The 15,185-nt window shown below is 35.8% G+C and overlaps 1 protein-coding gene across 1 annotated transcript in view; it reads left to right on the plus strand.

Annotated features, from left to right (window-relative positions):
* The window catches only part of sned1 (sushi, nidogen and EGF-like domains 1), a 36,746-nt gene extending 21,972 nt beyond the window's left edge, over positions 1-14,774 (plus strand). Inside the window, exons 19-32 of the mRNA XM_067374113.1 lie at positions 1,045-1,158; positions 1,448-1,564; positions 4,393-4,680; positions 5,193-5,376; positions 7,052-7,164; positions 9,080-9,358; positions 9,449-9,581; positions 9,679-9,761; positions 10,500-10,598; positions 11,029-11,145; positions 12,343-12,430; positions 12,530-12,609; positions 12,772-12,802; positions 14,542-14,774. Of these exons, the coding sequence (XP_067230214.1) occupies positions 1,045-1,158; positions 1,448-1,564; positions 4,393-4,680; positions 5,193-5,376; positions 7,052-7,164; positions 9,080-9,358; positions 9,449-9,581; positions 9,679-9,761; positions 10,500-10,598; positions 11,029-11,145; positions 12,343-12,430; positions 12,530-12,609; positions 12,772-12,797 (1,721 nt within the window). The 3' untranslated portion in view covers positions 12,798-12,802; positions 14,542-14,774. The remainder of the gene's footprint in view (positions 1-1,044; positions 1,159-1,447; positions 1,565-4,392; positions 4,681-5,192; positions 5,377-7,051; positions 7,165-9,079; positions 9,359-9,448; positions 9,582-9,678; positions 9,762-10,499; positions 10,599-11,028; positions 11,146-12,342; positions 12,431-12,529; positions 12,610-12,771; positions 12,803-14,541) is intronic.
* The last annotated feature ends 411 nt before the right edge of the window (positions 14,775-15,185 follow it).

Genomic DNA, 15,185 nt, shown 5'->3' on the forward strand with positions numbered 1-15,185 from the left:
TAATGTACAGGCTCTGGAGAAAGCCCGGGCACGGCGCCAGCTTGGAACTAAAGTGAAGTGAAGAAATCAATGACAACTCTGAAAGAGATACAAGATTTAGTGCCTAAAATTAGTGAGGCTGTGCATGTGGGAGACTTCCACCAGGTTCCATGCTCTGATGAGAACAAAATTTAGCTTTTTGGCCAAGTTCATACTGTGTAGTGTACATCATCAGAAACACACACCATCCCTAATGTGAATTTGTGTGAAACATTGTAGTGGGGTGGCGGCAGCTTTAAAGTGTGTGGAGATCCTTCTCTGCAGTATGCCTAAAAGGCTTGTGAAGATAAAATGAATGCAGGAAAATATGGAAAAATCAAGAAGGAAAACCTGATGGAGTATGCGTGACACCTAACAGGTTGACTTGGAAAAAGGCTGTACACGCAACCTGAATTAGGGAGCGAACTGCTGTGGCCAAATGTGCAAATCTGATTTTATTCACACAGACTCGAGGCTGTAATTGCTGCCAAAAGGTGCATCTGCTAAATACCAACTTAAATACTTATGTAAAATGTTAGTTTTTGTTTAATAACTGTAATGACCAATTTGCAGAAATGTGTTTTCACTGTGATATGAAATAATATTTGTCTATTGATCAGTGTCAAAAAAAGCCTAGTTAAATCCTCTGTGACGTTGCAAAACATCAAAACTTCCAAGGGGGTGAATACTTTTTATAGACTTGTATTTTGCAAGGATTTATGAAGCATCTACAAGAAAGCAGACAAAATCATGCCTGCTAACTCCAGAACTTACATAAAGATGTGCTACAATATGGTAAATACAGAAAGAAAAACAAACCTGCTTTTGTTGAGCTTTGATTCCCAACTCATTTTCCAGTTTGCAACTGTTTTTGTCATTCGGCATAATTTGCTTTCCCCTTGATTCTGACTTACAGTAAATCTGTTTTGAGACACAAAACACTTCATACCTATCTCCTACAAACAGCCCACCTCTCAGAATGAAGGATTTCCCATCTTATGATACAGATGTGTGTTTGTTCTGCAGAACAGGATGGATGTGAGCCAAATCCCTGCTTGAATGGAGGTGTATGCCGAGGCTACAGGAGGAACCACCTGTGTGTGTGTAAAGAGGGTTATGTTGGAGACCGCTGCCAGACATGTATGTTAACTATCTATTAAATATTACTCCTGCTAAAGTGCACAATACATTACAAATTTGAGAATGAACAATTAGAAAATAAGAACTATTAAGATTTTAATTGACTTTGATTAATCAAAATCCTCACAATTACACACCTAAAAGACTATTTTCTTGATTTGAATACAATTGAAACTCTCAATGAAATCTGTGTACCCTTAGTTCTACCTTACATTACCTTAGTTCTGTACCTTTGACAGATAGGGTGCTTTAAATGTAAGGTCTCGATTGATCCTCTGTTGCCGTCTAGTGGAGAACCCATGTGTGCTGCAGCCGTGCGGGAACCGAGGTGTCTGTTGGAGTGATAGGAGGGGGAACTACAGCTGCGCCTGCAGGGTGGGCCACACAGGGAGAGACTGTGAGAGAGGTCAGCTCCTGATCTTCCACTATTTCAAATCATCCCATATCCATTCATTTTATTTAAGTGGAGGCTATTTAGAAAGAAACTAGATATTAAGATGGAATGGAATTCGGTTTGTGTGTTTTTACTGGCAATGTGATTTGTTAAAGTGCTCCTAGTCATGTAATTAATTATTCAGAGATATGGTATGTATTATAACAAATTAAATCTGCTATCATAGTTTAGAGCTGTGGTTTTTAACCTTTTGACTCCATTGTCCACAACAATATTTGTCTTTCTGGTACTGGTCAATCTTTTTTTTTTTATTTAAAGGGTTAGTTCACCCAAAAATGAAAATTATGTCATCAATGACTCACCCTCATGTCGTTCCAAACCCGTAAGACCTCCATTCATCTTCGGATATTTTAGATTTAGTCCGAGAGCTTTCGGTCCCTCCATTGAAAATGTATGTACGATATACTGTCCATGTCCAGAAAGGTATAAAAAAAAACATCATCAAAGTAGTCCATGTGACATCAGTGGGTTAGTTAGAAGTTTTTGAAGCATAAATAACAAAAACTACGACTTTATTCAGCATTGTATTCTCTTCCGGAATCCTTTCCATTGAATTGATTCCATTGAATTGATTCCATTGAATCCTTTCATCTGTCGGCGTTGTAATGCACTTTTACGTCATTGTTTTTGGTGATTAGGACATCCGCGACATGCACAATTACGCACCATTTTAAAAAATATAGCAATACCAAAATGCAAACAATGTAGAATACAGTGTGCGTCTCTCTCAGACTGTAAACGAAGCTCGGGCGCACCAAATAACACGTCGCCAGCGTCTTATGTCAGCAGGGTCACCCGGAATTGACAGGTGAACCCGGATTGACAACAGACCCGGAAGAGAATACAATGCTGAATAAAGTCTTAGTTTTTGTTATTTTTGGACCAAAATGTATCTGTATCCATATGGTCTTACGGGTTTGGAACGACATGAGGGTGAGTCATTAATGACATAATTTTCATTTTTGGGTGAACTAACCCTTTAAGGAAACTAAGAGTGTCCATAGATTAAAATACAATAATTCTAATTAAAATAAGTTTCAGAATTACAAAAATTTTAAGAGCTGAATGTTCTCTAGGATCCCACTTTATTAACCATCACATTTTTATAACATATATACATTTATGTTTTACAATCGTTTCGTGATTTACTGGATAAGCAAGTAATTTTTACTCACAATTTATTTTCTCCTCGATAAAATATTTATAAATTCTTTATAAAAATACCATGACCTTTAAAAGGTTAGTTCACCAAAAAATTTTAATTCTGTAATTAATTACTCACCGTCATGTCGTCCCAAACACATAAGACTTTCATACATCTTCAGAACACAAATGAAGAAATTTTTTGATGAAATCTGAGAGTATTCTGTCCCTCCACAGACAGCTATGCAACTGACACTTTGATGCTTCAAAAAGTTCATAAAGAGATCGTAAAACGAATCCAGGTGGATTGAGCGGTTTAATTTAGACTTGATTGCTTTATATGATGATTGAATTTAGGCTTTTATTCACATATAAACATTCATCAACTCACACATCAGTTGTGGTAAACGGAAGCTCAAGCATGTTTGCTTGACGTGTGAGAAACCAATGAGGTTCATTGTCTTCTTCTTCTTCTTGTATGGTTTAATAGCGGTTGACAATCCAACTTATAGTGTATTACTGCCACCAACTGGTAGAATATTTATTTTATCTGTTATTCTGAGATAACTAAGAAATGCTCTCTGTATTCTTGACTGTCCTAAGGCACAACTTAATTGATTTTATAGATTGAAATTGATTAAACCTATATCTTTCAATTTCTAAATCAACCCCTCTCTTTCCTTGGTAAATACCTTGTACTCCCACATGTGCATATGAACCTCAAGACTATACCCATTTTCTGAATTCTAAGCAGATTTATAAGTGTCTCATAAATTAATTTGTGTCTTGTTGTTGACTGACCTCTCAAACTATTTAAAGCTGACACAGTCTGAACAAATAGCTTAATTTCCTCCACTCATTGAATAGCTAACATTATTGCTACCAGCTCTGTTGTGAAAACGGATGCATAATTCATATGGAGTAGTTTTACGATCTCTTTATGAACTAAAGTGTTTGTCGCGTAGCTGTCTATGGAGGGACAGAAAGCTCTCAGATTTCATCAAAAAGATCTTCATTTGTGTTCCAAAGATAAACGAAAGTCTTACAGGTTTGGCAACGTGAGGGTGAGTAATTAATGACAGAATTTTCATTTTTGGTGAACCAACTATCCCTTTAAAGATTTTATTAATTTACATGACTTTTCTACGACTAGAAATCACCTTTAAAACTTTGATACCTCATACCTGAAAGAAAAAAATACAGTTGTTGATAGGGTGAATTGAAATAAGAAATATTTTGATTTGATTGTTGTTTTAGTTTATTCTAATACATCTTTTTTTACAGTCTATGGTTTGATCATCTTGAGGCCTCATTAGAAGTTTGTTGAGGCCCCCTAGTGGACCACAGCCACCTAGTTACAGGGATAGTTCACCCAAAAATGAAAATTCTGTCAATTACTCACTTACTTATGAATTTCTTTCTTTTGCTGAATACCAAGGATGATATTTTGAAGAATATGGGTAACCAAACAGTTGAAGGGCCCCAATGACTTCCATAGTATGGGGGGAAAATACTATGTAAGTCAGTGGGGCACATCAACTGTTTGGTTACCCATATTTTTCATTTTTGGGTGAACTATCCCTTTAAGAACCATTGGCTTATTTGAGTTATTTAAAAAATACTTTCACTGTTCTCAGACCTGTTGCCTCCATCTGGCCTGCATGTGTTGCGGGTAGAAGAAAATGAAGTCGAGTTACGCTGGGATCAGTCGGATGCCACTCAGAATTTGATCAGCGGCTTTGCTGTTGCCTTTGCTCCTATTGGTCGTGGACCAAGGAAGACAGACTTCCTGGAGAAGCAGCATTCGACCTATGTGCTGCAGGGTCTGAACTCCGGACAGCTGTACAACATCTCCACCTTCTCTGTCAAACGCAACACCAACAGCAATGACATAAGCCAGCCAGCTTTTGCTCTCATCCGTACGAGTGAGAGCTCCTGCTTTTTCTTCTGTACCTATATGGTGATAATATCATGTCCTGTTTGCTTAGCATAATGTGACAGCAATGTCTGTTTTTGGTCTGACTTTATATTAAGTGTCTTTAAACTACTTTGTACTAACATTTAAAGTGATCATTTGATACAATGCACCATTAAACCTGTCCCTAACCTTATGTCCCACCTCAATAGCAGCAGAAGTGTTTTGCAATACAACATGAACACAATAAGTACAGTGTACCTAACATTTTGTTTTATGTATATAGTAGTTAAAGACACCTAATAAAGTGTGTGCCTGTTTTGTGTTCGCTTGTTATGGCCCATAAATTAACATTATGAATGTAGGCTAATGTTATTTGTGCCTCAAGAAAAATATTTAATAGTGCTTTATATTTAAAGCACTATTAAATGTGATTAATTTTCTCAAATTACACAATAACAGTTCTAAACTAACAGAGTAGAGTATTCACTCACAGGCTCTTCTTCTCCTGTTTTGTCTCAGGACCACGTAAGGTGGAACAGCTGGAGGTAGTGAATGTATCGTCTTCTCAGGTATGGCTTCGGTGGCTGGTGCATGTTGGCCGCCATGCTGCGATCAGTCAGGTTCGAGTGTCTCTGTTGCCTGCAGATGGTAGTGGACCTCGCACAGCCGTGCTCAATAGCAGCGTCACCGACTACACCTTCAGGTCAGTCATGACACAGAACAAGGTCAGCACATACTCAAAGAAAGAGACTAATACTTGTCGCCCCCTCATGTTTTAAGTCTGTGAATAGTCTGCATAGTCTAAGGGAAAATATATTGTAATTGGTTCATCTAGTCTGTTGCAGCCTTCAAGTGCAGTCAAAAAATGCCATTTTCTGAGAGTAATTGTGTAACGTGCTCACCAACACATAAAACAAGAAACTGCACGGTGACAATCTTCTGTCTTGCGTTAGAACGTTTCCCTGCAATACACGTATCAGCCACTAGATGGCCACAATTCCACTCTTACGTTGAACTGGGGAAGTAAAGTTCTTTCCACTTATAAACAATTCGGGTTATTCCGTCTGTTTAGCTGTGGTGCGAGTTCAGTGCTCGTCATTGTTGGCGGCAGTTTTAAAAACTTAATGTCGCTGAAATAGGCATGAAATAAAAAATTCAACTTATGTATTCAAATGTTGAGACATTTTTTTTAATAAAATGAAACATTTAACTAAGTTGTATACTGTAACAATGTTTCAGTGTGAATGTTGACAATGTTCTCTTCATGTTCAGCTTTGTAGTAAGAAATTTTCCAAAGTTAATGTAATAGTTCACCCCAAAAATGAAAATTTTCATCATCTACCTGTGACTAACAATAGAAATATGATTTTCTTTATTTTTAGGTAGGCCTGCATGACCCTAAATTATATCAGAAAAATTATAGCCTAATGCAGTTTTTAAAAAATGAGGGAAAGGAAACGAAATTTGATTAGTAATGCACCAAAGTGATATTTTTTAATCAAAATTTTCATTTAGATGAAGACCAAAGCTGAAAAAAAAGTTTCAGTAATTAAATTTGGGTAATTAAACACTGTATGCTGTTCAGGGTGTAGTGTTCTCAGGCGATATATTAAACCATACTAAAAGTTCGGTCCCACTTTATATTAAGTGGCCTATGTACTTACATAAAAAAAATAAGTACAATGTACTTATTGTTCATATTGAATTGCAAAATACTTTTGCTGCTTTTGAGGTGGGATACGGGTAAGGTTAGGGAAAGCTTTGGTGGTATGGGTAGGTTTAAGGGTAGGTGTAAGGGATGGGTCAACAGTGTAATTATAAATGTAATTACAGAAATTAGTTATAGATATAATTACATGCAGGTGTTTTTAAAATATAAGTACAATGTAAAAACATGTATGTACACAATAAGTGCATTGTATCAAATTATTAATTTAAGTGTAAGTACATAGTAGTTAAGGCCACTTAATATAAAGTGGGACCAAAAGTTCTTCAGAGCTACCTCTTGTTATTTCAGCTGAAGAAATTTTACATGTTGATACTCTAGCATCATTTTTGATCATAGTGAAGCGATCATACTGCTGGCATGTTTACCTGTTGTAAGCTTTCCACGTTGTGTGCACAAAATTGACACTGAAATGTCGGAGAAGTGCTCATTAATTGTCATTATTTTGGCCCTCAAAAACAATTTCAACCAAAATGGAAAAATCTTTTTTTCTTCTTTTTTTTTTTTTTTTGTCTGCCTCAGCCAAATGTTTCAACTTGCCGATATTTCAGTGCATCACTTAATTTGATATAATGTACTAAGATCACATAAATGTTTAAAATATGAAAATGAAAAACACATATTTTACTGATTAGTTGTGTGTAACCCACAGCACATTGCTCCCAGGTCAGATGTACACAGTAGACGTAATCACACAGAGTGGTTTGCGCCCTGAAGACCTGCCATCAACCAGCAAATCTGCTGGGCCACTGCACTTCTGGACCAGTGAGTATCTCTCCAGCTCTGTGGTATTGACAGTGCTGGGGTAAGGTACTTTTAAAAGTAATGCCTTACAATATTGCGTTACTCCCTAAAGAGGAAAACAATTAAAGGTGCAGTATGTAATAATTCTGTCCGCTAGATGTCGCTAGAAACCTATTCAAAACAATGACACCAGGTTTATGTGGTCTCCACCTCAATGGACGGTGCAAAAGAATAGGGATAGGACTCGGGAAGAAATCATGTTCATGGATGCGATTATTAACGTTACTGTAGTATGAAGCAGAGCAGGACCGAGTGTTGTGGGAGCTGAACGAGGCCGCTGGAGCGATTGCGCAACACACGCCGCGAGCAGCGGAACTTTTATCATGCCACAGTCGCCGGCAATGCTTCTGGTTTTCCGGTCATGAGTATGACTTAACGCAGCTCTGTTTATCATATTAGATACATCTGAGTGTGTTGAAAATGATGTAACGTTACTCTGTGCATTCGCTCGGCGGCTGCTGTGAGACACTTGTTTGAGACACACTGCAGTAAGCTAGATCGATTTTAGAATATCATACTAAATGCTGGATGGCTTGTGTTGATAAATGGCATGTAATTAATTTTTAAAACGTATTGTATGATGGTGAAAATTCTGTATTACCGTCACTAAAAATAAAGCTGCATCTGATTATGCTATGTTAGCTACTTGACAAAATAGTGTTTTTCTCTGAGGCATGGTAAAGCATGGTACTCGCAAAAAATCAAGAAAATTAGATTTAAACAATAAGACTAAACGTGTTGAGCTATACAACAACAATTAGTTTTCTGTAAATATATAAATATATCAAAACAGTTGTTCCCTTGTCTATTAAAACATGTAATATATTAAAGAGTCTTTGGTGTTTCTATGGTTTCTACAAAACAAAACCGGAAACCGAGGGTAACATGGGTATGACGCAATTGACAGGCGGCGACTCACACGTCCCGGAGCCTTGGTTAAGATTGCAATTTTCTCACGATTTACAAATAGTTGGAAACATTTGGGATATTGTAAGTACTCAAGTGAACAAAATATATAACACTGGCCTAGTGGTTTTTGGATATTTTACTGCAAAAATATTACATATTGCACCTTTAAGTTACTTAGTAACCTTTTATGAAAAGTACTTTGTTACATTACTTTTGTGTTACTTTTTCTCATCTGGCTACTGTTTGCTCTTTTCAGGCTTTGCGGGTGTTTTTATTTCCTGAGATTATTATTTATTTTTTTTTTTTTGCGAGTCTTATATGCAGTAATGCATTCAACAGCATCAGCCCATACAACATACATACATACATTTTCTTTTAAAAACACATTATAGTATGACCACTTAGAATATTTCCTGACCCCTAGAGCTATGTATTCCATACTAAAGATCTCTTCACATTATGGGTTAAATTACATACTGTACAAATCATTTTCTTGAACGTTGAAAGTAATGTGTTTTGTTATATTTGTACTTTTTTGTCTGTTCCCATGCATGCATGAGGGCGCATGTCTAAGTGACTATGTTATGAAGAATTTTAATTCAGTAGTTTAAAAAATATTTATGCAAATTAATTAAACTGAAAAGTAACATGCATTACTTTAAAAAAAAAAAAAAGTAACTCTAATGAGTTAGTAATGCGTTACTTTACTCATTACATCAAAAAAGTAATCTGATTACGTAATGCATTGGCACCGATCCCGTGGGTGTTTGGGGGCTCGAGCATCCACGGAAAAACATGAGATATTCTCCATTATAAGCCGATGGGGCTGATATTATTGGAGGGGTGAAGGTTGGACACCCACTGGCAGAAACATGAACCGGTGCCTATGACATAATGCATGTTACTTGTAATGCATTACCCATGCACCTCAGTCATTAACAGTGCATTATACTGTCCTCTCCATCAGGGCCACTTCCACCTCAGAATCTTTCACTCTCCCATATCACCACCACCTCTGCTCGTGTCACATGGGACCATCATCCTCGTAGTCTTCCAGACGGTTTTGTAGTTAATATTACTCGAGGCCTGAGCACCCGTAGCCGCTACCTACCTGATGGAAGTTTGGGGACATACACCCTACGAGACCTCATTCCAGGACAGCATTACCGACTTGCCCTCACCGCTGTACGCAAAACAGCCAAGGACAACATTCAGAGTGTCCCTCAACACCTAGCCTTCACCACACGTGAGTCTGCGATATTGAAGATCACTGCTTGTCTGCAGATTGTCAGGATGTTGTCATCATGGTGACCCTTGTGTGTCCTATATTGCACAGTACCAATTCTAAAGGACCAAAGCAGAGGTGACAGACCTCAGGGAGGACAGGACCAACAGATGGGACAGACTTTGACACAAATTCAAGATGGAGGCACAGATGAGCAGACAGAAATCCTTGAAGAGCCACTAAGGTACAATACTCTACAGATGCAACGCTGTAATTATGGATGCAATGTTAGGAAGCCATTCGTACAATAATGAGTTCTCTGTATGTATTTTCTCTTTCAGATATACAGAGCTTATTGATGGAAGAGGGAGAATTACAGCTAAATTTACCAAACTTCCGCATAAAACTATTAGACATCGCACAAGTCAGTAATTATTTCATAAAAGAGTGTTTAACTTGTAATGCATTGTTATGTCATTTTAAATATGCTAAATTAATACAGTACATTTATGTTTTATTAAAGGAAACCTGAAAGAAAACATTCTCATTCATTCTCAAGAATTTACTAAAGTTTTTAAGGGTTGTTGAATTTTAACTGAGGATATTAATAAATACAATCTTTTTTCTTTCTTTTTTTTAATCACATTTACTTAATTTTAGTACTTTACATTTTATTACTTGTACTTTAATCACTTTTTATTCTCACATTATCACTTTCATTCTTCATTCTGAAGACAGAAATTGTGAGATTAAATATGATTATTTGTATTAGTATTTAAATGTAAGAAATAAAAAACAAATGTGAATATAGGTTTATGAAAAAAAAATTGAATGTTAATTACTCCTTATTTATTATGAAACCACTAAATAAATAGATTCAATTTAATATTTCTCTTCAGGTATGTAATATTTAATGATCTGCTCTTATAAAACACAGTTAACATTACAAAGTAATTATTTTCCAGATAATTTTTTAATAATCTGACATGGATTTAGTAGCCTACAATGTGCTACAATATAAAAGCCATTTCAAGTTTTACAATATTAGGCTTAACATTTTACTTATAAATACATGAAAATACATACTGTATAGCTGATTTTTATAGTTTCTGAAAACATTCAACCTGATTTTCAAATTGCTGTCATATTATTTCTTAAACAGAGCCTGATCCTCCAATCAAGTTAGAAAAGATGGAAGAAACCACCAATAAAATCAGTCTAGCTCTGGAAATTCCTCAAGAAGCGCCAAAGAGTAAATCTGGTAGGTGATCTTTCAATAAATCTCTTTAAAGATTATTATTAGACAAGTAAAATTTGTTGATTCACTTGTGGCAGGGAGTACTTGGTTCTTAAACAGGAGAGTGTTTTAACAGTTGGTGGTATTCAAACTCTCTAATTGGTCCCAGCTGAAGGAGGCAAAATACCACTGCATGTATTCTGAATAATCTGCAGCATGACAGTCACCATAAACAACCACATCTGTCAGCAATCTATTATGGTTTAAGCCTGAAAAAAATTGACTTATGGTTGTTTAAATGTGCATATTTATATGCATGTGATTATGTGTATTTAAAAGAGCAGCTAAATAAACCCAAACATGAAAAAGCTGCAAGCTTGCCAGTGTTTAAAGTATTCAGTAAAGCATTGTGTACATGTATTTGTATTCAAAAACTTTTTTTTTATTTTTTTAGAGTCATCCCAAGACTGCAGAACTCAGCCCTGCCAGAATGGTGGAACATGTGCGCAGATCAACGAATCGTTCAGCTGCGACTGTGCCACTGGTTTCAAAGGCAGACGGTGTGAGCTATGTTAGTATGACCACATCTGTTCATTCACAAGCATGCAAACACACACTGATGAACCACTTATAAATGCCAAATTAAGGTCACCATGAAATAAAAATGAACCATTCCTATTTTTATGGAATATTGAAGTATCCATTAGAAATGATTTATCCGTGCACATTATAATTATTTTAAAAATCCATGCGCCCGCGTAATCTTTAATCAGAATAACTTCCCCTCACGCTTGCAACGACTTCTCTCCTCTGATGATGTATTTACTGACGAGAGGCGGGACAACTTGTCACTCACAGGCAGTGTTGGGGAAAGTTACTTTTAAAAGTAATGCATTACAATATTGCGTTACTCCCTAAAAAAAGTAACTAATTGTGTTACTTACTTTATTTTTTTAATAACAACAAAAAAAAGTTTTATTTTTGGCAAATGTAATAGCCTTTCACACAAAAAGTGAAATGAATAAGCCTCAGGCTGAAGGAAATGTATGGTTGACTTAGATCATTGAAGGTCGGCAATAAATAAAGTGAGATTAAATGCATAAAGTATATTTGTGTAATTTTAATATAGTTAATTATTACAGGATTGCGTAAAATTCTGAGATTGCATTTCACTGTTTTTATTCATTTTGAGGAATACTGAATGTTTTTGTGCAAGTGAGATGAGTAAATACATTTAGTCTAGAACTACAATAACCGTCATGTTCACACAGCGCACACAACACATCTGCACTTTATTTCTCTCAAGATGGGGACAGGAGAGCTGTCAGTCAATAAATGTGAAAAAGTAATTTGCGTTACTTTTTTGAAAAATTTTGTTGTAAATTGAAAAATAATGTGTTACTTTTCTAGTTACTTGAAAAAGTAATCTGATTACGTAACTTAAGTTACTTGTAATGCGTTACACCAACAATGCTCACAGGAAAGGCAAACCACAACTATCCAATCAATTCCATATGGATAAAATCAAGCCCCTCCCTACATTTTTTTTCTTGTTGAGAAACCGTTTCATTCACAATAGTAAAGACTATTGCAACTTCTGTTTGATACCAACTTTAAAAATTGAGTTTATTTAAATAAAATAAAATAAAATCTATAAAATCTTTAACATAATCTAAAATAATATATTATTTAGCAGCTTTTCCTGAAATAAGATCTTTAGTCATCTCCACCTTTTCTGTATTTCCTTTCTCTGCCCTGTTGTATACAGATTGTCAGCGAGTGCCTCACCCATGTACTCGCCTTTACTCCGAAACAAAGAGTGTGCCTGTGTGGGAGGATGGTGTTTGCCATTATTTGTAAGTGACTCCTATCTGGATATGTCTGTTGTCCTGTTTTGGTCCAGTCTAATCCAATAGTTGTGCCTATTTTTGCTGAGTACTTATTTTCACCCTCAGGTACAAAAGGACATATAAAGTTCAGCAGGATGTTTGTTTTAAAGAGATCTGTGAGCCTTTGCTGCCTAAGAAAACTCCAAGTACGTACAACATTGTTATCCCTGTTTTCACTGTAGATGTACATATGTGGTGGAAAATAATTTTGTTAAAACGTATACAATTTAAATCATGGCATGGTGCATATTGCTGTTTTAATGCTACGGATATGAATAAAACAACATTTTTTTAACCTTTCTCATTAGACAGAAGAACTCAAAAACAACAATAGTAGTGGTGAGTATATTTTCTATATAATAATATATAATATATAATATTTATATATATATATATATATATATATATTATACAGTGTCCTCCACAAATATTGGCACCCTTAGTAAATATGAGCAAAGGCGGCTGTTTAAATAAATCTGCATTGTTTATCTTTTTGATCTTTCATTTAAAAAATTAACAAAATTCTAACCTTTCATTTAAGTTAAAAAATTGAAAATGGGTGGAAAAGCTCATTATGAAATAAATGTTTTTCTCTAGTTCATGTTGGCCACAATTATTGGCACCCAATTATTGCAATGTCCTTTTGCCAAGATAACAGCTCTGAGTCTTCTTCTATAATGCCTGATGAGTTTAGAGAACACCTGAGGAGAGATCATAGACCGTTCCTTTAAACATAATCTCTATAAATCCTTCAGATTCCCAGCTCCATGCTGGTGCTTCTTCTCTTCAGTTCACTCCACTCATTTTCTTTAGGTTTCAGGTCAGGGTTGGCCATGGCAGAAACTTCATTTTGTGCTCAGTGACACATTTTTGTGTTGGTTTTGATGTTTGTTTTGGATCATTGTCCTGATGGACGATCCAACCACTGCCCATTATTGGATTTCTAGCAGAAGTGGTCAGGTTTTCATTTTTTATCTGTTAGTATTTGATAGAATCCATGATGCCATGTATCTGAATAAAATGTCCAGGACCTCCAGCAGAAAAACAGGCCCACAACATTAAAGATCCAGCAGCATATTTAACCGTGGGCATGGGGCACTTTTTATCCATGTGTGCACCAAACCCATCTGGTGGGTTTGCTGCCAAAAAGCTATTTTTTTTGTTTCATCTGACCACAGAAGCCGGTACCGTTTAAAGTTCCAGTATTGTCTGACAACTGAATATACTGGAGATTGTTTCTGGATGAGCAAAAAAGGATTTTTCTTGAAACCCTCCCGAACACCTTGTGGGGATGTAGGTGCTGTTTGGTCATTTTTTTTTTTAGGCTTTCTGAGAATCAAGACTCAACTAATTTCTGCAATTCTCCAGCTGTGATCTCCTTGAAGAGTCTTTGCCCACTCAAACTTTCCTCCTCACCGCGCATTAGGACGATTTAGACACACGTCCTCTTCCAGGCAGATTTGTAACATCTTCAGTTAATTGAAACTTCTTAATTATTGCCCTGATGGTGGAAATGGGGATTTTCAATGCGTTAGCTTTTTTCTTATACCCATTTTCTATTTTGTGAAGCTCATTGATCTTTTGCTGCACATCAGAACTATATTATTTGTTTTTTTCTCATTGTGATGAATGATTAAGGGAATTTGGCCTTTGTGTTTCCTCATGTTTGTACTCCTGTGGAACAGGAAGTCATGGCTGCACAATTTCATGCACCCGGGTGTGCTAAAAAATGTAAATGTGAATATACTTCAGAGATATTTTACTCAGAAGAATTTCTAGGGATGCCAATAATTGTGGCAAACATGTATTGGAGAAAAACATTTATTTCATAATGATCTTTTTCCCCCATTTTCAATTATTTTCCTTCAATGAAAGGTTAGAATTTTGTGAATTTTTTTAATGAAAGAAAAAAAAGATAAACAATGCAGATTTTTTTTCACAGCCACCTTTACTCATATTTACTAAGTGTGTAAATATTTGTGGAGGGCACTGTACATATATATATATATATATATATATATATATATATATATATATATAATATATATATGAAACCAAATGTGTTTTATCTTTTTTAGGAGGCAGAATCAATGACAACTTTGGGAAGTAATTGTCTCAGTTCAAATGAGGATGCATTACATCATTGCTGACCCTTTCTTGCATCACTGGTCACCTTTCATTGGTTACATTGTCCTATGGACGCATTTGGTCATATACAGCTCCAGAACTGTAGATGACCTTCGACCATATGATTTAGGAGTTACCTGCATCAATTAGCATACCTCAAATGTAAATATTATGAGATATTGACATGTAGTGGCCGTCAAGTCCCTCAGGGAATTTTTTTTAATTATTGCCTGTTCAATCTCCAAAACCTACCGGAATTTTCATTCAACCATACGCTCAAGCCTGGTTCTCTCCTACTGCAAGACTGCACAAAATACTGGAAAAAAATGTCACATCATTGTTTCTGTTTGTGTAAAGCAAAACTGTCTGCTAGCTACCATGTAAATAGTGTTTATAGTCTGTTTTTGTAGTTGAATATTTTAATAATAAAAATGTTAAAACTTCATGCTTTCTCCAAATTTATTGTGGTGAGAGGGGGTGATATGAAACATGTAATGAAATATATAGTGTTTTTCACTTATTTGTGGGCATTCTTATTCAGAGTACAGATTATGGGTTTTAGTCAGGCTAGATAACTTATGAAATACCACAAGAT

This window comes from Chanodichthys erythropterus, chromosome 21, assembly GCF_024489055.1.
Source record: "Chanodichthys erythropterus isolate Z2021 chromosome 21, ASM2448905v1, whole genome shotgun sequence".
In the NCBI taxonomy this organism is placed as follows: domain Eukaryota; kingdom Metazoa; phylum Chordata; class Actinopteri; order Cypriniformes; family Xenocyprididae; genus Chanodichthys; species Chanodichthys erythropterus.